The following is a 24,935-nucleotide window of genomic DNA, read 5'->3' on the forward strand; positions in this document are numbered from 1 at the left end:
TATTTTTCTAGACATTTTGAAATACTTCATTTGAAGCATTCAGGGTTATTATGATGGACTTTGTATTATTTCCAACCTCCCAGTGTTAGTGCATGTATGTAGTCAGGGGGTCCAGAAGATGAAGTGTATGAAAAAAAAAAAGATTCTGTGAGAAGGACAATAGTTTCTAGTCATGTGCTTTTGGAAGTTTTGAAGAGAAGTGAAGGAAGATTAGAGTGTGACATTTTAAATGATAGCTTTTCTACTATTTGAAGGATTCTCAAGTTTTAGACTAAGGCTTTTCAGATATTCTTGCCAGATTCTAATATACTGTCAACGAAAGGTAGAAGTTGAAAGAGCAGTTAGTAGGAGGTATGTGTATTAACAATGGCAGACTAGGATATTGTAAATGTTGCTGGCATTGTAATGACAATGAACGAGGTGATTTTTATGACTTTTTAGAAGATAAGAGCCATTTAGGAGAAATACAGGTTTTACCTTGCTTATCTAATTTTGGAGACATGTTATACTCAGGGAGTTTGTAGCTACGTGATCTTCATAACTAACTGCCCTTTTTCTCTATTTAAATCCAGTTCTAGGCCTAGCCAGAGAAATAGTAGGCTCAGAAGTATCCTGGGAACATTGTTTGGAGACTGACTTTAAAAATGATCCCTTCTATCTTAATTCCACATATATGCGTAGTACTTCTAAAGTTCTATCAAGGTAATACAATAAGTAGGATGTAAATGGTTCAAAAACTCTTCTATACCAAGGCTTATTACAGAAAGCAGCGGTTCTCCCAACTCTTTCCTACCTCTGAGTCCTCCACATAGATATTACTTTATACTCCTTTGGCAGTTTCTTTTGTTCTTTATTTCTTTTAATTAATTAATTTATTTATTTATTTTTGGCTGTGTTGGGTCTTCGTTTCTGTGCGAGGGCTTTCTCTAGCTGTGGCAGGCGGGGGCCACTCTTCATCGCGGTGCACGGGCCTCTCATTATCGCGGCCTCTCTTGTTGCGGAGCACAGGCTCCAGACGCGCAGGCTCAGTAATTGTGGCTCACGGGCCTAGTTGCTCCGCGGCATGTGGGATCTTCCCAGACCAGGGCTCGAACCCATGTCCCCTGCATTGACAGGCGGACTCCCAACCACTGCGCCACCAGGAAAGCCCTTGTTCTTTATTTCTAAACAGTCTTTATACTACATGATCTTAAACAGATATAGACTTGTTTTGGAAAATGAGGACTAAGGCCTCTTCCCTTCATCCTCCAGCTACCATATCTTCTTTCCCTTCTCATAATGGTTTTTATAACTTTTCTCTTAAATCATCGTCATGGACCTGTGTTATGGTTATCACTGTTATTAGCTGAGTCCTGTTAATATTATGTTACATTTGTTTTCTCTAATCTCTTTGTTCCTCCAGGAGTTAATAATGGCCTCTCTCTTCCCCCTTCACTTTCTTTAATCCCTTATTACTAATTATTTCTGTAAATACTGGAGCCATAACATCTCTCAAGAAGGTCAAACATATTTGATAATCTCTTAAATCTGTTTTTAAAAATTTGTTTTGTACTGCCATCTGTTCTAGAATGCTTCATCCCATTGCTGCAGTCTTTACTGTTGCTCCTTAGGCTGGATGCACAATGCTGTTATCATGGGAATTCCTTCAGGTTTCTTGCCAATATTGGATCTCCTATTTCATAAATCCTTTGTCTTGGAATTTCATTTATTCTTGTGGGTGGGATGCAGCCTCAGGAAGCTTTCTGAGAAAGGGGACATGCATGAGAAGTACACTTTGAAATCCTGTATTTGAAAATGTCCTTATTCTATCCTCATACAAGATTCATGGTTGGTCTGGGTATAAAAGTCTAAGTCAGTTATTTTTCCTCATGTTTGAGGGCATTGTTCCATTTTTTTCCAGTTTTTATTGTTTTACAGCTATTGAAGTGCACTGTGATTTGGGTATTTTGAATCCTTTGTGACTTTCTCTTTAGGTTTCTTTCTTTATCCCTAGGGTTCTTAAATGTCACGTTGTACCTTGTATGGGCCTGTCTGTTCATTTGTTGCACTGGGCATTTGTGGGTGCCTCCCTCTAGAACCTGGTGGCCTGCCTTCAACTTTGGAAAATTTTTTGCCTTTAAAAAAAATAACTTTCTCTTCACTTTCATGGGTGTTTTAGAACTTATAATAATGAGATGGAGGCCTGCCTATTACAGTCATTTAATTTTCTTATCCCTCTCCTCTGGTTGTTAATCTTTGTCTGTGTGTTGCTCCTGGGAGACTTCTTCAACTTGATCTTCCAAACTCACTTATTGGATTTTTTGTTTCTTCTATAACAGTTTAATTGTTTCATTTGCCAAGAAAGAAGAAGCTGTTCCATTTTAAATATCCTGTTTTTGTCTTGTGAATACAATATTTTCTCTCGGATGATATCAATTACAATTGTCTTGGATTTTTCATCTGTTCCCTGCATTGTTTTTCCTCCTCAGTTCTTTTTTTCCCTTCTATCAATACTTTTAGTCTCAGGGTTTTCTTTAAAAGGAATATTCCAGATATCTGGTGTCGTGGGTTGTCTGTTCATACCCAAAGGCGATATCGAAGTTGATCTAAGGCTCTGCGTGGGTGGAACTCTTTGGCTGGTAGACTTTACCAGAGATTGGGTGGGTGGCCAGCTCAGGTTTCAGTATCTTTAGGTCTTCTCTTGGGTTCATCTGTGTCTCCAGACATAAACCTTCTGGGAGATAGGAGTTAAGGCAGTCGATTCTAGGAATGTAAAGGGGAAGATGGGCCTAGGGTGCTAACCATTCAGCAAGTAGACTTTCGGTCAGCCTCTCTGGTTCAGTGGGGGTACTTCATCTGTCTTTCAGCTAAGTTCTGTGTGCCTGAAGTCAGAGCTTCTCCGGGTCGGCCTTACGCACGTGTCAATAGTAAGCCTCCGGTCTTAGGTTGTGGCGGAGGAGGTGTGGTGGGATGGGCAGTGTGGAGTAGAGGAGGGGATCTGGGGTCCCACCTATTCCTCACGCAGGCTTTCAGCTGAATTCCCTGCTTTCAGTTGCATGATCACCCCCATATTCTGTGAACTGCAGGGTCGGGGTGAGCCACGGTAGCAGATAGCATGGGGGGACAGCGGAGGAGAAGAGAGAGAAGTCCCTGTACGTGAATATGGCAGAGTGGGTCCCAGAGCCATTACATGTGCCTCTGGGAAGCTGCTTTTGAATGTGCTGTGAGGCTGCGTGGTCAAACGAGAGAACCATATTACGCAGGCCCTAAGAGATTAAGGACATCTTCCTGAGGGGTTCCCTGCAAGCAGAAAGCAAAACGCTCTACCAGAAAAACCCCCAAACTGGTGGGAGTGTGTGAAATCCCCAGGCAAGCTGCTTGGTGGAGGTTCCTAGCGGCAGGAGGAAGCAGCGGTCGTCCCGTGGGATGCTGGAGGTGATGGGCAGAGCAGTGCTTCGCATGGGAGCTGAGAGAGGTTTGCAAACAAGCAGATGCTCAGAGAGTGCGTGAACCTGTGTGTGCATTAAACAGTGAGGGAAATGTATTAATTTAAAAGAAGCTGAAAGAGAAGGAAGTTGCACAGTTGCCTAGTGTTGCGGCTGCTTTCTGTCAGGGCTTGTGGCACCTGCTTCTGTGATCCAGCTGCCTGGTGGATGGCAGCTCCAGGCTCACTGAAGGGCGGGAAGCAGTCAGTTGCTTACTGTCTTGTGACTTTTTCATAAAGCTTCATTACGGTATAAGTGCCATATAAATTGCATATATTTAAAATGTACTATTTGATAGATTTGCGCCCACGTATAACCCATAAAACCATCATCACAGTCAAGATAGTGGAGAGAGCCCAATGCTTTAAGCTTCCTTGTGGCCCCTTGTATCTCCTCCTGTCCTGATCCTGCCTACTTCCAACTCAGGCACCCACTGATCTGTTTTCTGTCAATCTAGATTAGTTTGTGTTTTCTATACTTTTGTATCAGTGAAATCATATAGTAAGTACTCTTTTTCATTTGTTTGGTTTGGTCTGGCTTCTTTCAATCAAGATAATTATTTTGAAATCCACCTCTGTTGTTACATGAATCAGTAGTTCATTTCTTTTTATCGTGAAGGTTTTAGATTGTAGGGACACAAGGATCGTTTGTTTTATCCATTCATCTTTTCATGAACATTTGGATTATTTTCAGTTTCGGGCTATTACAGATAAGTCTTTGCATAGACACATGGCATTTGTGTCTTTCAGGTAAATACTTAATGACTTTTGAGTGGCTGTAACAGAAAGTTAGGTGTACGTTAATTTTTAAAGAACCTGCCAAAATCGTTTCCAAAGTGGTTGTGCATTTTACATTTCTGCTGGCAGTTTAAGAGTTTCAGTTGCACAATGTCCTCACGAAGGCTTGCTATGGCTAATCTTATCTTCAGGCATTCTAACAGCTGTGTGATAGTATCTCACTGGTGTTCTAGTTTGCATTTCCCTAATGACTAGTGATTAGCCTCTTGTCATACACCTGTTTACCATCCATAGCTCATCTTTGGTGAACTATCTGTTTAAATCTTTTACCAGTTTTTTAAAACTGGGTTGCTTATTAAGTTTGCAGAATTTCTTATATATTCCACTTATAAGTTTCTTTATCAGATAAATGATCTGCAAATATTTTCTCCCAATCCATGGTTTGTCATTTATTCTCTTAACAGTCTCTTTCAAAGAGCAAGGTTTTTAGTTTTGATGAAGTCCAATTGATACATTTTTTTTTCTTTTATGGATCATGCTTTCAGTCTAAAAAAATGTATCTAAGAAATAGTGCCAACCCAAGGACACAAAGTTTTTCATCTGTAGTTTCTTCTAAAAGTTTTACAGTTTAGGTTTCATATTTTTGTCATCTGTTTTGAGTTAACTTTGGATAGTGTGTAAAGTATGGATCAAGGTTCACTTTCTGTATATGTGTATCCATTTGTTCCAGCACCATTTGTTCAAAAGACTATCTTTTCTTCATTGAATTGTCTCTGTACTTTGTCAGAAAAATCAGTATTCCACATGTTAGTATTTCTGTACCTGGACCATCTATTTTGTTTCATTGATCTATTTATTTTCATGCCATCCTAAATGTCTTTATTACTGTAGCTTTGGAATAAGTCTTAATCAGTTAGCAGTAGCTCTCCAACTTCATTGTTTTGACTGTTCTAGGATCTTTGCATTTCCATATGAATTTTAGCTTTCACATTCTACAAAAAGCATGCTGAGATTTTGATTGGAATTTTGTTAAATACATCAATTTAGGGATAATTGACATCTTAACAATATTTGGTTTTCTGACCCATGTACATGGTCCGTTTCTCTGTTTCTTTTTAAATTTCTCTCAGAATGTTTTGCAGTTTTCAGTGTATGGGTCTTCGACATCTTTTGTCAGATTTATCCTTAGGCATCTTATGGTTTTTCTCATACTGGTGTAAATGGGAAGTGAAATTTCAAAAATACTGGTTGTTGCTAATATAGAAATACTTTTGTACTTTGATTTGGTATCCTACAGTCTTGCTGCTAAACTCATTCTAGTATCTTTTTTATATATTCCTTTATACATAGATGATTTTTTTACATAGACGATCATGTCGTCTGTGAATAAAGACAGATTTACTTGTTTCTTTCCAATCCAAATGTTTTTCTTTATTGCCTGATTGTGCTAGCTAGAACCTGCAGGCCTTGTATTGCTCTTGATAGTAGGGGAAAAGTGTTCAGTCTTTCACTGTTAAGGATCCTTTTTTGTAGATGCCTTTAATAAGATCGAGGATGTTTCCTCCCTTTTTTAATTTGCTGAGAGTTTTTATCAGGAATGGATGTCATATGTTTTTTTTTTTTTCTTTGTATATTGAGATTATCATATGGTGTTTCTATTTTAGTATATGTGATAAGTTACACTGGTATTTGAATGTTAAGGCAACCTTTCATTCCTGGGATAAACCTCACTTGGTAATGATGAAGTATCCCTTTTATATATGGTTGTACCAAATTTGCTAAAACATTTAGACCTTTTGCTTCTGTGTTCATGAGGGGTGTTGGTTTTTAGTTTCTTACCTTGTAATGTCTGTGTCTGGTTTGGGTATCAGTGTTCATAGCTATGTTGGTCTCATAGACCATGTTGGGATGTGCTCTCTCCTCTTCTATTTTTTTGGAAGAATTCGTGAAGAATTGGTATTCTTCTTTAAACATCTGGTAGAATTTGGTAGTGAAACCTTCTAGGCCTGGGCTTTTCTTTGTGGGTAAGTTTTGTTTATTTGTCTTTGCAATGGTCTGTCCTTTTACTTTTAACCCATGTGTTTATATTTAAAGTGCCCCTGTTGTAGGCAACATATAATTGGGGCTTTTGTGACCCCTTTAAACATGAGGAGAAACTTGCTCACATGCCCATCAAAATATTTCCCCTCAGTTTTTATTGTCTAGGACTGTGTCCAAGGCTTGTGCCTAAACCAGTCATTGGGCAAGTGGGATTAATGGAACTGGCACGATTGGCTCAGCACAGTGCGTCCCTCTCAAGGTGTGGTCTCCTCATGGCAGTATCATCATCACCTGGGAACCTGTTAGACATTCACATTCTTTGGTCTTACCCCAAACCTACTGAATCAGGTAGGTTAGAGCTGCCTGCAATTAGGTGTTAGCAATTTGTGTTTTAACAAATCCTCCGAGAGATTTTAATACGTCAAAGGTTGAGAACAACTGGCTTAGACTAACCTTTACTTGGGGGTCTAGAGTGAGCTACCCAGTCCTGGACAGGGGTCTAGAGAGAGCTACACAGTAACAGTGCAGAGGTCTGACAGCGAGGAAGGGCAAAAGGGAAGGATCTACATAGACTGGTGATAATCTTGACAGAGTAGGCCAAGGTGGGACCTAGGAATAAGAATTTTTAACTAACCAACATACTCTCAATGAAGGCAGGATGGTGGTCCACACTCTAAGGGAAGAATGATATATTAGGATTACTGTCAAGCTGATTAAAAGAGAGATTTTAGAATCTTCATCTCCTGACAGGAGTCAGCAAACTGTGTCCTGTGGGCATATTGGGCCCACTGCCTGGTCTATGTAGCTGATCAGCTTAGATTTTTACATTGTTAAATGATTGAAAAAATCAAAAGAATACTATTTTGATACGTGAAAATTATGGGAAATTCGACTTTCAGTATCTATAAATAAAGTTTGTAGGAACACAGCCGTACTTATTATTTATCATCGGTGATACTTTGGGGTTGCAGAGGCAGAGTTGAGTAGTTATGACAGAGACTTTGTGGCCACAAAGCCTATATATTTACTAGCTGGCCCTTATAGAAAAAGCTTGCCAACCCCGAACCATAAGAATAATTTGCTAAATACTACATTCCCCGACCCTCTGGGATAGATGACTCGAATAGGTGGTGGACTGGATGATAACAGTACAAGTGAATAATGGAGTCTGTTAGTTCAAGAACACCTGCCCGTTAGAATTACGGTAACTTTGCTTGAAGTAGTATTACTTTAATGAGATTTGTAATTAGAACAAAGCTTTATATAGCAAGGTCAGTTACTAGAGCCTGTGATTATAATTTTCTTTCTTTTTTCTGTCAACTGTTGGTTAATTCTCAAGGTAAACCTTGTTGTATAACCCTATCACTGAAAATATTCTAAAACCTACCTTAAAACAGTACCTCAATGAGAGAAAACCTTTGTTATGACTTGTAGTGCCCCAGGGTGGTTATTTGGAATCCTGCCCACTATTGTGCAATGGCGTAGATGCTGAAAGTGAACTCTTCCTAAAACATATCTTTGAAAGCTGTTTGGCTTTCATGAGAAAGAAGCACACATCAAATTTCGTGTAGATTTAAGACAGGGGAAATATCTGATTATTTAAGGGTTGAGAGGATCAAACAGCTGACTTTTGTTTTTAGACTTATTTTTGTTAAATGCAAATAAGACTTGCCTTGTTTGCCACATCACGTTTATGTATATTAGCCCAAGTTCACATAAGATTCTGTTGTCAAAGAGAGATGAAAATGTTCACTTCTAGAAATATAAGTGAGCTGAGCAGATCATCACGGTGCCCCAGGTCAGTTCAGTAGCAAGAGCCCCAGATCTCCGACTCTCTGAGACATTGTTCCATAGTTTTTTGAAGTCCTCTTTGCCACCGAGCTACAGAAAGTGTCATATTCTACCAGGGGATATTTATCTGTTAAAAATGATTTTGGTGTTTGAAGTAATCAAATGTGAGGTGTGTTTTGATAGAAACTGTTAAATACATGTTGTTTTCTCAAGTAGAAGAGAGGTAATCTCTGTGTAGCTATATAATCCCTATAATGTAGATTTCTTTTTTTAAGGTTATACGTTGGCTCTTCAAAGACATTCCCGTCATCAGAGAAATCCCTGAGCCCTTTGCAGTGGTGTAGACATGTCCTAGATAATCCGACTCCGGAGATGGAAGCAGCAAGGCGTTCCCTGTGCTTTAGACTGGAGCAAGGTAACCGCGACCCCGTACACTGGCATCCTCAAACTCCTGCCACTGTCCGCTCGGTTTTGTTGCTGGTTTTGGAATAGACACTGAATTGAAAAACCTTGCCCTGAGGTGCAGCTGTTGCATGTGATTCACTTCATGTGTTTACACATCAGGGTTTCTCGCTGTAGAATATATTTAGTTTTGTGCTTGTTTTTAGCCAGATTTTCAGCTTCTTTTAGTGTTGTAGGAATACATATTATTTTTCTATTTTTTTCTTTCTGTGTATGAATGTACCAGTACATAAAATGGGCCAGTCTTACATTCTCTGGGGATGGTTACAAGGTTGTGTCGCTGAATTCCAAGATAGTAAACTGGGGTTCCACTGGGACCTGGGCACTGACCTTGTGAGTTCCCTAAATGTTTATTTGGATGTATAACTGGAAGTCCTAACCTTTACAAACTAGGGGATAATCTTCATAGTGTATGTAACATTTAATTATGGAGCCCAACATAAGTTTAAGTAAAAAAAAGTAATTAGGATATTTGTAGCAGGGGAAAAAAAAAGCAAAAGGAATGAGTAGTACTCAGCTCCTTGCTATTTTGATAAAGTGGACTAGTACTTAAGGCTGTAATTATTTAGGCTTTTGCTTGTCTCTTAACCTCTTGGTATCTGTTTCATTATCTAGGTGCACTTTATTCCGTGGATCACTCGCATCCAAATCACACTTGAGCTTGAAAATGGGGTTAAGGGTTAATCTTAACCCTCCAGATTAAAGAATCAGGGTAGCTGAGAGTAGCGCCAAGGGAATCTGCATTGACAAGGTCACCAGTGTGATTCTTATGCACACTGAGGTTTGAGAACACTGCCTATAAAACTCTTCAAGGATAATGAATGCTTATAAAATATTTGGACATGATAAGACAAAGTATAATAGGTAACACTTCTCGAGCTCTCAATTCTGACAGTCAGAACATTAAGTTCTTGACATTTTTCATTGTGTTCTAACTGCTCATCTGAGGTAGGTACTACACTCACTTTTAGAGGTGGGAAAAGTGAAGTTTAGAGAAGTTGAGAGGATTATGAGGGCAGAGTGGTCCTTGGAAGCAGAGCCAGAGCCTGGGTCTCCCTGACACCAAAGACTGTCCTTAACCAGTATTCCATCCTGCTTTATTGGCACAGTCAACAGTAAATATGAACAGAAATCTGTTTTAAATATGTGGGGAAGGCCAAACTAAAAATTAGCATGTTTTATTAGCATTTTAACTAAAATGAAATAAGTGAGGTAGTAATAGAAAGTTGAAGAGTGGAGTAGGAACAGAGGCATACTAGGATTAAAACTTTGGTGACAGATGCGTGTCTAAGAGGACAGCCATCTCAGAGCCGAGACTCTGGTCTTGATTCTGGTCCCACTTCCCTGAGTGGCCCTAAGCGGACCATTATTTTCTCTTTCAAAGGTTGTATAGGCCATCCGTAAGGTTCCTTATTCAAATACCTCTGATTCAAGGACTTTTTATATGTATATTTTTATATATGAATTTTGCTCGGTTTCATTTGAAATAAAATAAAAATAAAATTCAAATGAAATTCAGAATTAGAATCCTTTAGTTCAAGGGTCAACAATATGAAAGGGATCAGATAGTAAATATTTTAGGCTTTGTGGGCCATCCAATCTCTGCCATCACTAGAAAGCAGCCATAGATGCAAACATTAATGAACAAGGCCGTGTTCCAGTAAATCTTTAACTGTGGACAGAGATTTGAATTTCATGTGACTTTTTTTTCATGTGTCAAGAAATATATTCTGATTTTTAATTTTGGTTTTTACCTTTTTTTGAAAATGGTTAAAATATTCATAGTTGGTGGGTATTATAAAAACAGGGGCAGGTTGGATTTGGGCCACTCAGGTCGTAGGTTTGCCGACCCCTGCTTTATAGTTCATTTGCACACAAGGTAGATCTACATACAAGGTTGGTTTTAAAAATAGAGGAGAGGCTGTGTTAATTTAACGTGATGTAACATAATGTAATTTAAAAATAATCATAGTTGGTGGTTACTTTTGAGATTTTAGACTAAGTGCCTTATTATCTTATTTTCCTTTCATTGGCAAGGGGCTAAAGCAAAATTGTGAGGTCATGAGGACATGAATTGCAGTTTTATTCATAGTGTAATTTATTTAAATTTCATATAAAAGAGTTTGAGCAGAGAATTAGCTTTTCAAATTCAAAATTAGTCTTTTACTAAATTTGTATATAAACCTAAATCCTCTTTTGCTGTGAGACTAAATGCTTTTGTTTCAAAGATCCATAATCCATAATCCCATTATGAGATAAGAAGTAATGGATTAGAATAGGTTGTTCAATGGATGAAAAAAATTTTTGAAACTTAACATGTTTTATAAAGCAGTACATCTATAGTTTAGCAAGCATTAGTCTTACAGACATTATAAGGAAAAGGGCAAATTCCTACCCCATTCTCTCATGCCCATTTTATTACCCAGATGCAGTTACCTAACAAAAGCTATTTGTTCTGGTTTTGTTTGTCTACCCTCTCTTTTTAAATTCCAGGCTTATATGGCTATTGCCTGAGTTATCAATTTTAATCATTACCGGTTGGCTTTCTACTTTGGGTGGTGAAGGTTTCATTTTTAACTCCCCCCCCCGCCCCGCTATACTTTTTCTCCACATATTCCGTCATGTAGCTTTTTACCAATTTTAGGATACATCAGTATGGATTATGATAGCAAGACTTACATCGAAGCCATGCAATATTTTATCATTATGTTTCTTTTTCCATTTAACTCTGCTTTTCCTTGAGTTAATTGTAAAAAGACACTTGATCTTCTTGATCCTTGTCATTAACTTACCCTTAGACTCTCCAAATGAAACATCCTCAGTGTGGTTAGACATAGACACCCACCAAGGGTTTTTATTTATTTAGTTTAACCATTCCTCCTGGTAGTGCCTTCTATTCTTACTGCAGTCTTACCTTGTTCTCTGTAGGCCTGTGCGCAGCTGTCATGGTGGGACTTCCTTTTGCTCTCATCCTGGGAATTCCGCATCCTGTCTTCTGCATTGTATCGCTTGTGTCCTAAATGCAGAGGCTTCCTTTTCCTTATCTTCCCTAGTTTAGCAGAGTATATTCTCCTGTTGCTCTTTGTGAGGAGTAGAAGTGGAAAGAGGGTATGTGGGAGGTCAGTGGTGAGAACGTCATATGTCTGAAAATGTCTTTATCATACCTCTGCTCTTACACTTGATTGTTCTTCGGGCTACACGTAGAATTCTAGTTTAGAAACCATTTCCAGCAGAGTTTAGAAGGCAGTGTTGCATTATATTTTAGCTTGAGGATTGCTGTTGAAATCCTGTACCATTCTCATTTTTGATCTTTCTGCTTAAAATACACTGGATATTTTAGAATCTTTTCTTCCTGGTATTTTGAAATTGCAGTGTGTGTGTGTGTGTGTGTGTGTGTGTGTGTGTGTGTGTTAGACAGTGGGCACTTCCAGCCTGGAAACTTTAGCTCTGCAAAATTTCATGCATTATTTCTTTGTAATCACCCCTCCCCTCCAGTTTTCTCTATTCTTTCTTTCTAGGTACTCCTTTTAGTCAGATGCTGAATTTCCTGGATTGATGTTCAGATTTTATATTTTTCTCTTCTTTTGTTTATTCTTGATTTTTTTTGAACATTCTGCTTTCTTGGAGATTAAAAAACTCGTCTGCTAAACTCTTTGGCTGCATATTTATTAAGTACCTGCTATGTGTCAGGGAACCACTGTAGGTAACGAGGATCCAGCAGTAACCAAAACAGATGTGAAGTCCCTGCCCTCACTGAGTTTACCATGTAGTTTGCAAACTTTCACTTAATCCTTCTGTTTTTTTGTAAGATACCCTTGTATGTGTGAGGTATCTTAAATCTAGCAGCTTTCTGCTTCAGTTTAAGTGATGAAATCTGTCTTTGATAAAGCAGGAGAGGAGCAGCTGCTTGGGCTGGGGAGGGAGCCCGAGGGCTTTGGTACTCTTCCCGTAGACTTTGCAGCAGTCATCTTGTGTTTGTTTCACCACAGAACTCCCTACCCTCTGTGGTACCTGCACCATCAGTTCCAGAGCTTTTCCAGGTCTTTGTTCACTTATCCTTCACTGTGGACCCTCAGAGCAGAGAATATCGAAACCCAGCTGGGTCCGTCACCTAATGTTTTTCTGTTTTTTCATTTCTAAATAAAATGACTCTTCTTAGTCTGATAGTATCTCCTCTCCTATTCGATATTCCATGTAGGTTTACAAGACTTGAGTTAGCTGTCATTCTAGTGTGGTTTTGTAGAAATGAGAGAAGAAATCATACTTAGTCCTCCATATCGAAGAATTCTTACTGGATTCCATTTAAGGGACTCTTTGTCAGTGACAGCTAATTAACTGGTATCAGTTAATTACAGTTTTAACTTAAACTTTATTCATTATATAGCATAAATGTTTAATTGGAATAATGTGTGTCACGTATTTTAGAAGTTTCAAGTAACTCCCTAATAAAGCATTTTCTTTTTGTTTAGACTTCATTTCTCTTGAACAATCAGTATCTTCAAGTAACAAACATCACTGAGCATTTTCTTTGAGACCAGGGTTATATCTTCATTTGAATATAAATTGCCCAAGGACAGGGACTTTGTTGATCACACCAGCTACAGAAGGGAACCTGACTTGTATTAGACACTGTTGCTAAAATAAATGAATTTTTGTTTAATTCTTTATGAACCCAGTGTCACAATTACTACTGTTATAATTTCAGTTTTGCTTTTGAATATTTCAAGATGGGGTGAAGTCTTTGCACCACTTTCCTTACCAGCCATCTCCTTCTTTCAGAAGAAAGACTGGCGTCACTTGAAGTATCAACTTGCAGCATTGCTTTTCCATTCACAAGCATGTTTACTTTAAAATAATTGGTTTTTACTTACCTCACTGCATTTTGTTGCAAAATGATTAGTGGTTGTACATGCTTCTCCCAGCCATTCCCCCACCCCAGAACTGTTCAGTAAGACCATCCACTGCCATGAAAAGGAGCAGTTAGAGATGAGCTTTGAAGAAAGGTAAAGTTATCCTCTCTGTCTCTCTTTCTCTGTCTCTTTCTCTCTCTCTCACTCTTTTACCAAGGGATAGGTAAATGTTCTTTAACGTTAGCCTGCAACTTCAGATAAGATGCTGCTTATTAGAGAACAAGTATTTTAGATATTTGGTTTTTATTTCCTGATCCTGATGTTTTTGGGAAGAAAATTACTCAACAATTAAAGATGAATTCCCTGAGAACATGTGAAGAGGGGCCATAGTTAAGAGGAGCCAAAGTCTATCTAGTGGGTGGACCTTATGTCCCCTTGGGTCCCTTGGTCTTACATCTCTTCTTTCTCATTCCCTCTTGTACCCTAGGAACTTAGCCTGTGCTGTTTTCTTGGTTGCAAATTAGCTGTCTTCTCTGCTTAAGGCCCACACATCACCAGGAACACATCTGAGTAAGGGTTTGTCAACCTCTGTTTCTGCAGGTACACAGGGTACCATTTCTCCTAGAATTGTCTCTAATTGTGTAGTTGCTAACGAGCTCATTTGGATTATAACTTCTTGAAGGGCCTAACTCTCTTCTTGTTGCCTACCTTCTCGATTTGGGGGGGTCCTCTAATAACCTTCATTCATATCTGACAACTTTGTGACCCTGGTTCTAGATTACAAAACTTGGTAAATTATGGGAGAATATATGCGAAGTGTTCAAGTCTTGCCTTGAGGTGTGAGAACAGGCTTATTAAAATCCTGCCCTTTGAAGAAGGTTTGTTTTTCTGAAGAAAATGATGGAAAAGAAATGTTTTATATGATTTAATTTTATAGGGAGTGAGCACCCACATTATGACTGCTTGTAAGATATTGCTAAAAGAAAAGCTTTGTTGTCACAGCTATAATTTTGCTAATTGGTTAAGTGAACTCAAAATACAATAGGATAATTATTTTTGGTGTAGGGTATATATATTACAGATGATCAATATGTATCCAATACTCTTAAATTCTCATAGGGAATATAGATTGACTTTAATTAAAATATTGACTAATATTTTAACTGAATATTAATTAAATTAATTGCAACTTTATTGTGGCTCCTGAAACTTATTTTTCCCTTTTCCAAACTGGTCTTAATATTCAAATTGTATAATTTGTAAAGTCTTATGTATCAAGTAGTCAGCACAGGCAAGTTACTTAAGCTTTCTCAGCCTCTTCTACATTTATGTTTATTTTATAGACTTGCTGTAAGGGGTTAAATAAAGACGTTTGTGAAGGAGACATAATAAAGGCTTAAATATTCAGCCTCTAAATATTCAGTCTCTTTCCTAATATATTGGAATCACATAAATGGCTTTTTTGGATAATGTACAGAAAGTTATGTTAAAAGTAAAATAACTAATTGCTGAAAGTTAAATCTTTCAATACTTCTAAATCTACAATCTATTGCTATAAAATTAAGAAAACCTAAAATAATATTTCCTCTTTTTCTTGGTTGGTTTTCCCTTTTCGAAAATGCTCCTAACAATGTTTGTTATGTTCCATTTGGAAGCACCCTGTTTTGTGAACGTCTTTTAATTTAATTTTTAACATGTGTGTCCCTTTTTTGTCACATAGATTAAGCATCTGAGGCTAGGGGGACCTGTACCTCAGTTTCCTTTTGAATTGCCGGTGCTTACTAAGTTGTCAAACATGTTTTAAGCTCTGAATGGTTGGTTTCTGTGATGTATTAATTTGAGTACATTTAAATTCCTTAGAGCAAAGAAACTAATTGGACATTTGGTGTCGTAAATGGCATCCGGTTAGCCAAAGCCACACACACAAAAATTATGTAGTCACGTTCGTTACGATGTTAGCTCTGAGGGTAGAGATTTGAGTCTGTTTTGTTCCCTGCTGTCACCCGCCCAGTGCCTGGAACAGCACTGTCAGCTGGTAGGCGTTAAATGCTGATAGTTGAATGAATGAATTTGGGGGAAGGGTTTTTGATCTAGTGCCTCAGCCCTACTTGACTCTGTGGTTAAGAGCACGTCACTTGTTTCCAATGTCTTGCTTATAAGTGGGGACGTTTAACAGATTTCACAGGGCTGTTACAAAGATTTCAGGAAATGTTGAATGTGAAATTACTTTGAAAAATGTGAAGTGCCATGTAAATATATGGACACATTCCTAATACGCAGTTCTTTATTCAGAGACTGAACCAAAAAAATACAGGGAATCCTCTTAGTTTGGCTATTTATAGAAAACGAAGAGTATTTTTTTCTTTGGGGGGGGGGTGGGTCTGTTTTCTCTCCCTATAAATAAAGATACTTGGTAGAGTTAGGGATCTCAAATTGAAGTTTTATGAGTGTAGTTTATTCAAGAATAGTAGAAAATTCAAGAGGACCTCTGTGGTCTATTCCTTTTCTCCTGCTTCTTCTCGGATCTATATGTATTAATATTTCATTTCTGACATGCTTTTCTTTCTTCTTCCCCACTTCCTCCACCCCTTTAGAATGTAAATAACAAATACCCGTAGAACTTTCATGGGTAGCATTAACTCACATGATATCCTAAATTGGAATAAGGCTAATCTAGAGTCTTTTGTTAAGTCCATGTCATGAGGCTGGGATGTTAGATAACCAAATAATGATCCAAAAGCTTATCTAAGTAATTTGAAACACCCAATATGTGGCTCAGTTAATTTGGGGCCAGTTAATAAAAGCTTATCTTGCCTTAAGATTCTTGAGTGTCCATAACTATTGAATCAGGACAGGTCACACTTGAGGAGTGTGGGTATAGTTTGCACCAATAGTGTAACTCTGCACACTTAGCTATCTTGGGTCATGTTTCCCTGGGACCATCTCTCATTTCCTCTGGGATTATATACTAAGCAGATGTGAATAGCTATTACCTCTTAGCTGAGTTTTTCTGTTATCTTCATATGACACCAGTTCCCATTCTTGTCTCAGTTGTTATGATGGAGTGTTTCTCTCTAAACTTAGCCAATGAAGAAGAAAGTTGTCGACTAACCCAGGGCTCTGAAGGTGGCCTTTTTCATTTGCAAAAGCCACACAGATTGAACTGAGACATTAAGAAGCTTATCGAGTGTCTTGTCTCCTGGAGGCTGCCCAGTCTCTCCTTGCGGGGCCCAAGATGCTATCTCCGCCAGCTCGTGTTTCCAGTCTTGAGGTGCTCTGTCACATTTGGAACACAAAATTAAAACTTAGTCTGTGCGGTTCACTTTAGGTAAGCTCTGTAAAGGATTCCCTTTCTCATTGGAAAAGTAATCTGGAATCACACTGAAATTTTAGTGCAGAAACAGGGTTTCTTGACATTTGCTATTATCTCTGTGCGCTGGAAGTTGAAGATGCATCACATCTGCGTGCTTCCATCACATCCTTGCTTTGCTCTTAGGCTCCGAATAGCATCAGTGTATTTGCTTCATTATTAGGAATGATGTTGAGTACAGTAAGTAACAAACAATTAGGGATTGTGTTCCCATGAAATTCACAGTTTCTATACCATTATATCCAGCAACATAGATATGTATTTGCCAGATATTCCTAAACAATTGTCCTTTCCTTTCTTTTGCCAATTATGCATGTGTTTCTATTTGTTTTTTTGTTTTTGTTTTGCATTTCCACCATGATTAGAAAGGTGTTTATCAAAATAAGCAATAACTTACGACAGTGCATAATGTTTGTTATAATGAACACATAATTGACATGCTATTTTGTTACCCACCCCAATGAGAAGAAATGATAGAGATTCTCCCAAAGCAGTTGTTTCCTGCTTTCACACTACTCTGATGATTGATTACACTTGCCTTTATGGCAGTAAAATTTTATTTTGGTAGGTGCTCATACCTGTTTCTTGGGACCTCTACAAAACAGTCAGTTTCTGCAAGAATTTGTAGACACCTTTCCTGAGACACTGGGCCTTGACAAGAAAGATGATTCAGATGCTAAACCATGAAGTAAATGTATTGAGCACTTGCTAGGTGCAGGCACAGTGCTAAGGGCTAAGGGTACTGTGGCAAGATGAACTCAGCATCTGGCCTTTGGAGCAAGCAGTCTAGTACAGGGAACAGATGACACAGATGGCAGCTCTTGTTCTTTTTTCTTCCTTTCCCTTAAAACAAGCATGATGATGTTCATGGACCTGAGTCTGAGGGGTGTGGCCAGGAAATGCTTTCCTGAGGATGTGACATGTTGAAGAGTCAGCAAAAGTTCAGCAGGTAACTCTGTAGGAGAGGAGGGCAGGGGAGCAGCCCAGACCAGAGGAGCAGCGTGTGGAAAGGCCCTGAGATGGGATGAGACTCGTGAAGTGAGAGGAACTGGCAGACCACTGGCAGGGAGAAAACCTGAGCTGAGTGATTCTGAAGGAAAGTAGAGTTAAGGACTCTGGACTTTCTCTTAAGATGGTTGGGAAACCTTTGAATAGTTTTAAGCAAAGGAGTGACATGACTTTGGACAGGAAAGCTACAGGGTATTATCTGAATTGTCTTACAAGACTGACCCTTTTGTGAAATCTGGCAAAATTTGGAGAGTTGAAATAGTGATTTTAGAAATTCTTTGGGGTGTTGCAGTTGAGCTTTAGCATTTTTTAGGATGATTCTTTAACTTAGTTAGACTTGGAAATGTTTTCTCCTGCTTCTCTCATTAATATCCTGAATTTCTTGCGTGACCTCCTGTGAGAAGCAGTAGTTTAAAATGTGGCCAAACTTCATGGTGCTTAATTTACTTTGAAAATATAAGGCTTTGATAGTCTCACTTATTTATAATACATGGAGCTTTATACTTTTATATAATGACAAGTTTCACGTGTTTGAATTTTGGAGCTCTTGTCATTTTGTACTTGTGAGTTTAATATTTTTCCACTTGTAAGATTGTATTTCAGTGAACGGGATGTGTGTGTAAAAGTATCAATCTTTTGAAATTCAGGTTTTAGTCATCTTGTGTGTGCCTGTGTATTCATATAAGTGTGTATATATGCACATGCAATGTAATCGTGTGTGATTTTCCATTTTCATAGCATTTTTAGATAATGAAAGTGGGCTCAGGAAAAGGATACTCTAGCAGTAGGAGTTGCTGGCATGTGCTAAAGATGATGACTGCAAGTGGTGGGGATGTCTAATCTTCAGGGTCCAACCAGATTCCTATTTTTAAAGAAGGCAGAGAGGTCTGATTGAGAAGCAGAGCTCGAGGTGACTTCAGGTGTCCATGTTAGACTGAGCAGAGGGTGGGAGGAGTATTGGATGAACTTCGGAAGCCTTCCGCCTTCCACCCCTAGGATAGAGACCTTCCTTTGTGCTGTTGGGATCTCAGCCACTCTGCTTCTGCATGTGCAGGCACCTATGGGGAACTTGCTTATGAAATACTCCACCTGTTTACATACTGTCTGTTGTTAGTTTCCTTAGAGGCCTGTTGGGGTAATACCTATACTGGTGCCAAAGAAACTCACGCCAGTTACCTGTATTCAGATGAACTTAGCCTTTATTCTTAAATACGAACCAGCAACCAAGTCTCACTTGCTTTTTGCGAAAACTAATAGCATGAACAAAATAAACAGGTCAGCTGACTTTGTAGGAAAGAAGTAACTAGGGGAATAGAGAGCTCAGTGTGCTCAGATTCAAGAGAGTAATACAATTTTAAAACAAGAACAGATTGCTAGGAAGAGCAGTAGTCAAATTATTACTACTTTTAGTCATTTTTAATTTCTTGCAAGTACTGAAATAGAATTGGAGAGGGCTAGGAACCAAGCTGCTTATCTGAATTGGACAAAGGAATTGCCCCAAAAGAGAGAAAATTGAGAGAAGTTAGGGCACTTGAAGGACAGATCTGCAACCTCTAATCTTTAACAATTTTAGAAGCTGGAACAGATAGTTTAGAGGAAGAAAAAATCAGTAAATAACGGAAGAAAATCTCTTTGAGCTGAAAAAAGACACGCCCTCAGCATGAACTGGGATAGATGAAAAGAGACCTACACCTAGACATCCTGGTTTAATTCACATTTTCCAGGGTTTAGGAGAATATCCTAAAAATGTTCAAAGGAAGAAATAGGTTATCTACAACAGTAACAGATCTCAGATATTTCATAAGTAATATTGGATGCTAGATGGGCAATATTGTCTTTAAAGTTTTGAGGGGAAGTTATTTTCAAACTGTAATTTTGTACCCAGGCAAATAATAAATTGTGGAGACAAGTGGGAGAGGTTTTTGGATCTGCAAAGATTTAGAAAATTTTACTCTATGCACCCTATTTTAATGGCAGGAAAAGTACCAGGAGAGAGATCCATGAGATCTAGAAACCCTAGGTCACCAAGATGACCTAGGAGAAATCAAGAAAGATAAATAAGAAAATTAGTTGACTCTGAAGGCTTATGATGTCCTTACCCTAGTTGTTGGGGTCTAGTGCCAGTTACTTTTCTTTGCTGTGGTCCTTTCACAATACTCAGTTCTCCAGTTAATGGTACTTACTACACCAAAACACTGAAATGCCATGTTTATGTGGCTTGACATCCAGTGATCACCTTAAAGCTTGTCCGAAGCACAGCTATCGCACAGAACGAAAATACAATAAACCTTGACAGTGTCCAGATAGAACTGTCAAACTGAGGTGGAATGGAAGGCAAGAGAGGGTGAGCATGCAGTAAATGTCTAACCTTTTCACCACGGGGAGTCAGGTACCAACAAGCTGGTGCTGGTTTGTCTACTTAAAGTTGCACTTATATACGAATTATATAAGTGTCCCCAAATTCCAAAGCAAAACTCCTGCCAAATGGATCTGGTTGTTATATCCTTTATGTATATTTGAATGTTCTTCTCCATGCAGGTATTTTAATAAAATCATGGAAGTGGTTAGTTTTAGGGCCAAAAAAAGTTTTTGCTTTGTCAAAGCTCCGTTATTTATGTTGATATGTTTACTTTCTACTACCACTCAAGACTAGTAGGTCAGAGGCCTTTTCTGCCACTGGAATGTAGGCCACATACATTGTGTCCCTTACTGGCAGAAGAGAACCCTAGCCCAGGAGATGCTAAATAGGAAGGATGGTTCAAATTCCATTTCCATCACTCTTCTATTCAGGAGCTTCTAGTGCTTTCTATTAGCCTACTGGGCTTGGATTCTTAGCACACTGTACATGTTCAAGGGCAGGAAGACTCTTATTGGTTATCTAGTCTATCCTTAGTGTTCACTGGGGGAACCCACTATATTCAAACGTGAGATCATCTAGCCTATTTCTTCATAGAATTAGATTCCGTAGCATCTTCCTTATCTCATTATTGCCGTGTAGAACGTGGAAGTTGTTCCAGCCGGCTGTCACGGCTTGCGTTGTGGCTGCAGTCTAACTTGAGAGCAGCCGTCTGCAATCCGCATGACAACATCGCATGGTTGACAGATTCTTAGGTCACTCTTTTCCCTTGTTCTTTGCAGGTTACATTGTTACTTTCACATAGGCCCTCTTCTCACATTCTGTGGCCATTTTCACTGTCCTTAAATTTGATGTAAGCCATAGCAGTCAGGCCTAAGGGAGAAATGACTTCTGTACAAGGGAATTTTTAAACATGCCTTTGAAGTCTAATTACTACTGAAGTTAGATTTATGTTTAATCTCCCCTATTAATTGCAGATGGGAAGTCTGATGACGATGGTGACTTGTGAAGTCGTAGAGATCACTCCTGTCCCGGATAACACTGGGTTTGGTCCATGTGTGCTTAAAGCTGGCAGCTTATCTTCAGTTTTGACCAGTGATTAAGTGGAAACAAGTTGACAATCCACAGGATTTCCCTTCCCAACTCTCATTTTCCAGCCTTACTTTTAGACCATTGTCCTGGTTAGAGAAGACCTGAGAAGGATCCAGTAGTAGCTGGGAGAGAAGAGCATTCGGCATGTGGTCTTGGGACTGGTTAGGGTCTGAGAAGTAGGAAAGGTCTAATGCCTTAATCATGATGATGAGATACTTCAACCAGCTAGATTACTTTAACTATGAAATTCAGATCAAGAATAATTATAAAACTCTGATCCCTATGGAATAAATGTTATCAAGTAACACTCCTTCGTGGTGAAATTTTGTAACTCTCATTCAACAAATATTAAACATTTATCTGCCAATCATTGAGGGTATACCCCATCTTTTAGTTACTTTCAAACCTAACATGTTAAACTTAATCCTAATGTTGAAAGTGACTTTCTTGATTAGCTCTAGGTATTATTTATATGCGTAAATGAACTGTTTTATTAGATGTTTTTTGAAGGTGGGATGTAAGTCATGTTTTTATGAATTATTACATTTTGAATATAACTGGAAGTTTAAATACTGAGTATCTACAATGTTCCGGGATCATAGGTATATATGTATCATACATATATAAAACATATAATTTTAAATCATTACATTTGTCATTGTAGGTTGAATGGACTGAACCTGTGGGAAAAGATTCAAATTAACTTAGTAGGTTTTTCTAGCTGTAATTTGAAGATTGAGAGACTTGGGGGTGATGACTAACTTACTCTGATTAAATAGCCCCTAAGAATACCAATTACACCAATTAAGGACCTCATCTACTAGTTCTTTAGCCTTTCTCCTTATATCAGTCCACTGGCATGTGCATAATAGTTGAATCCTCTTTACTTTTTGTATGTCTGGGAAAGAGCAGTATGATCACCTGTTTCAGAGTAGTAGAAGGACCTCCTAGATCCCATTTGCTTATCAGGCCGGGGAGAGCTGTGCAGAAATTAATGCTGCTCAAGTTCACCCAGTAAAAATAGTGGATCAGATAAGCCGCAAGCCATATGTTACTACTTCAGGGGGCGGGCACGGGTTGGAGCCAAGTCAGCAGTACTTCCTTCTGTGAACTTACTCCAGAAAACCTTCACCTCAGTCTGTGCAGTCAGAGTTTGTAAGAGTGAACCAATAAAATACTGTCTTTCCTAGGGTTCTTAGTTCCCTTGTTGAAGCTTAGTCCAGGCATTTCTGTAGGCCGTAGGTATGTAAAGCTGTAATATAATCACCTAGGAAGTTTATTCTGGAGAGGATGGTTTGTGAAATGGAGGTCTTCCTGCCCCGGTGGTTTGTGGGCTTAGAGCAAAATGCCGTGGTCTGGATACAACTTCCTGCCAATATAAGGAGAACAGAAAGTATTAAAAGAGCTGATGTCACCTGTGCTTCGCTGATCCTAAACCACTCTGTACCTGGTGTTAGTGAAGGACCATGTAGCTGAATTCCTCTAATTGTTTGCCTTGGAACCGAGGCCTGCCTACCTGTTGTATAAAAGAAAGAATAAACGCGGAAAGGTTGAATGATTGTTAATCTCTCCTTGCTTCCTTTTCCTTTACTTTCCGGGACTCTGTGGTAAAGAACATCATTGTTTAAGACTCAGAGATATGACTTAGGAGCTTGTGGTTTGGAAGAAACCGTATTTCTTAAAAATGTGTCATTTGGGACGTTTGTTTCCTCTGAGGTAGTCTTTGGGTAAATAAGTGAGAACTGTTGACCTATCCTGGTCAAACTGTTGAAAGTTCAAGGTCCAGTACTTTGCTTCTGAGTTGCTAACAGCTGAGGAAAGATTAAGCCTGTGAAATCGTCTAGATGAGCTATAACGTAAAAAGCATGCCCATCGTTTTGAGAAGGCAGGTTAAACGGCCTGAGTATTGGGAAGAGTGGAAGAGTGGATCATTTCTGCACTCTCCTTTCTCCCACCCAGCTTCCAGAACATTTTCCCTCAGAATTTAGAAAACGTTTTTGCCCAACTTGCTGTAACTTTTCAGTAGTTTTCCTTAAAAAATGCTTTGTAGTTTGTGAATACATGGTGCAAACTTTTGTCTTATACTCGCCACAGCCCTGCTTATTGCCCTCTGACAAACATACCTTCTCTTCCGATGAGAACACTGCAACACGAGGATGTTACATTGATCTGCTCCAGATCTGAGAACCAGCTTGTGGCAGGATGGAGACTGGAACTCTGGTGCCCAATGTCTTTTTAGTCTTTTGTTGGTCTTTATTACAGTATGCTATGAAAAATGACAGTAAAGAAGAATGCTATTGGCTGTCGTTGTTATGTCTTAACCCTTGACGTACCCTTGAAATAGAATTCTAATCCTGTGCATTTATCAGAGGGAATATTACAAAACCTGTATGTATAGTAGTCCAAGGGTTGGCAAGTTTTGGCCATACCTGGCCTTCTGCCTGTTCTTATATGGCCTCTTTCACATTTTTAAACGGTTGAAAAAAATTAAAAGAACAGTAATATTTCATGACCCATAATTTCTATGATATTCAGCTCTTGGTATATATAAATAAAGTTTTGTTGGAGCATAGCAATATTCATTCATGTATGTATTGTCTGTGGTTGCTTTAATGCTGTGATGGCAGAGTTGGCGGAGTTGAGTGGTGGCAGCAGAGACCATATGACAGCAAAGCCTAAAATGTTTACTGCCTGGCCCTTTACAGGAAATGTTTGCCAACTCTTGTGTTGGCCTGTTGCTGTGATCTCTGACTTTCATAGGCATTGAATACAGCCACCTAGCCCTTCCAGACCCACATCTAACTCTTCTTACCAAGATCTTACCCTAGATCTCTAAAATTCCCCAGTGGCAAATAACCTTCAATCACTAGGGCTTTTTTTCCCTTACTTATTTATGACAAAGGTGGTGTCACTTTGACATTTCCATGAGTAATATGGCCACCACACTTCAACTATCTAAACCTAAACCAGTAGGACATAAATGCCCTTTAGAGAATCATAAAAAGGACACTTGCTAACATCTTCAAGTGTTTTGTTTAGGCTTGCCTGTTGAGATTAGTATTATCACGGAGATATGCTCTCCAGACTCACCTAGGTGATAACGTGTGCTTGTCTCAGTGGTGGGCCGGTCATTACTGTTAATACTTGCCAGGTTCTCTGTTCCAGCCTCTGCCTTCTCAGCATGTTTATTGCCTTCTAATCTACAGGTTAGAGCCCACAAAACCCACCTTCATCTCCCGCCACCTCTACTGATCCTCCCCGTACCCACTCTTAAATGTTCCTTCCTTAGGCCTCTTCTCTTTTCCTTCTTTACATTCTGCTTGGGTGATTTCACTCGTGCCTGCGGTTTCATCTAACACTTGTTGATGTACCCTGATCTCTTTGTCTCTTGCCCTCTTTCCTGAATTCTGACTCCTTACTGGACACGAGCACATAGGCATGTCCTACAAGTATCTCGAATTTAATTCATTTTTTTCTTAAGCGTGCTTATCTCATGTTTCCCGTCTTAGCGGACGGCATCTGTGTCTTAGAATCCATGGTGTTAGCTTTGCCTTACTCCTTTTCTCCACTCTCTGTATTCATTGGCTCACCAGATATTTCCACTTCAGCTCAGATGTGGCTTAACATGTTCTCACCAAATGTTCTGCCAGTACTTTAGTTTGGTACCTCGTGGTGTCTCACCAGCTGCACTGTGAAGCCTCCTAACTGGTCTCCCAATCATCAGTCTCTACCCAATTAGTCCATCATCTGTATGTCGTCAGAAAA

The 24,935-nt window shown here is 39.0% G+C and overlaps 1 protein-coding gene across 2 annotated transcripts in view; it reads left to right on the forward strand.

The window, feature by feature from the left end:
- The window catches only part of SLAIN1 (SLAIN motif family member 1), a 52,223-nt gene that overhangs the window by 6,485 nt on the left and 20,803 nt on the right, over positions 1-24,935 (forward strand). For both annotated transcript variants that reach the window (XM_068526723.1, XM_068526724.1), the window contains exon 2: positions 8,308-8,447. In XM_068526723.1, coding sequence (XP_068382824.1) covers positions 8,308-8,447 — 140 coding nt within the window. The remainder of the gene's footprint in view (positions 1-8,307; positions 8,448-24,935) is intronic.

Source organism: Eschrichtius robustus, chromosome 18 (genome assembly GCF_028021215.1).
Source record: "Eschrichtius robustus isolate mEscRob2 chromosome 18, mEscRob2.pri, whole genome shotgun sequence".
NCBI lineage: Eukaryota > Metazoa > Chordata > Mammalia > Artiodactyla > Eschrichtiidae > Eschrichtius > Eschrichtius robustus.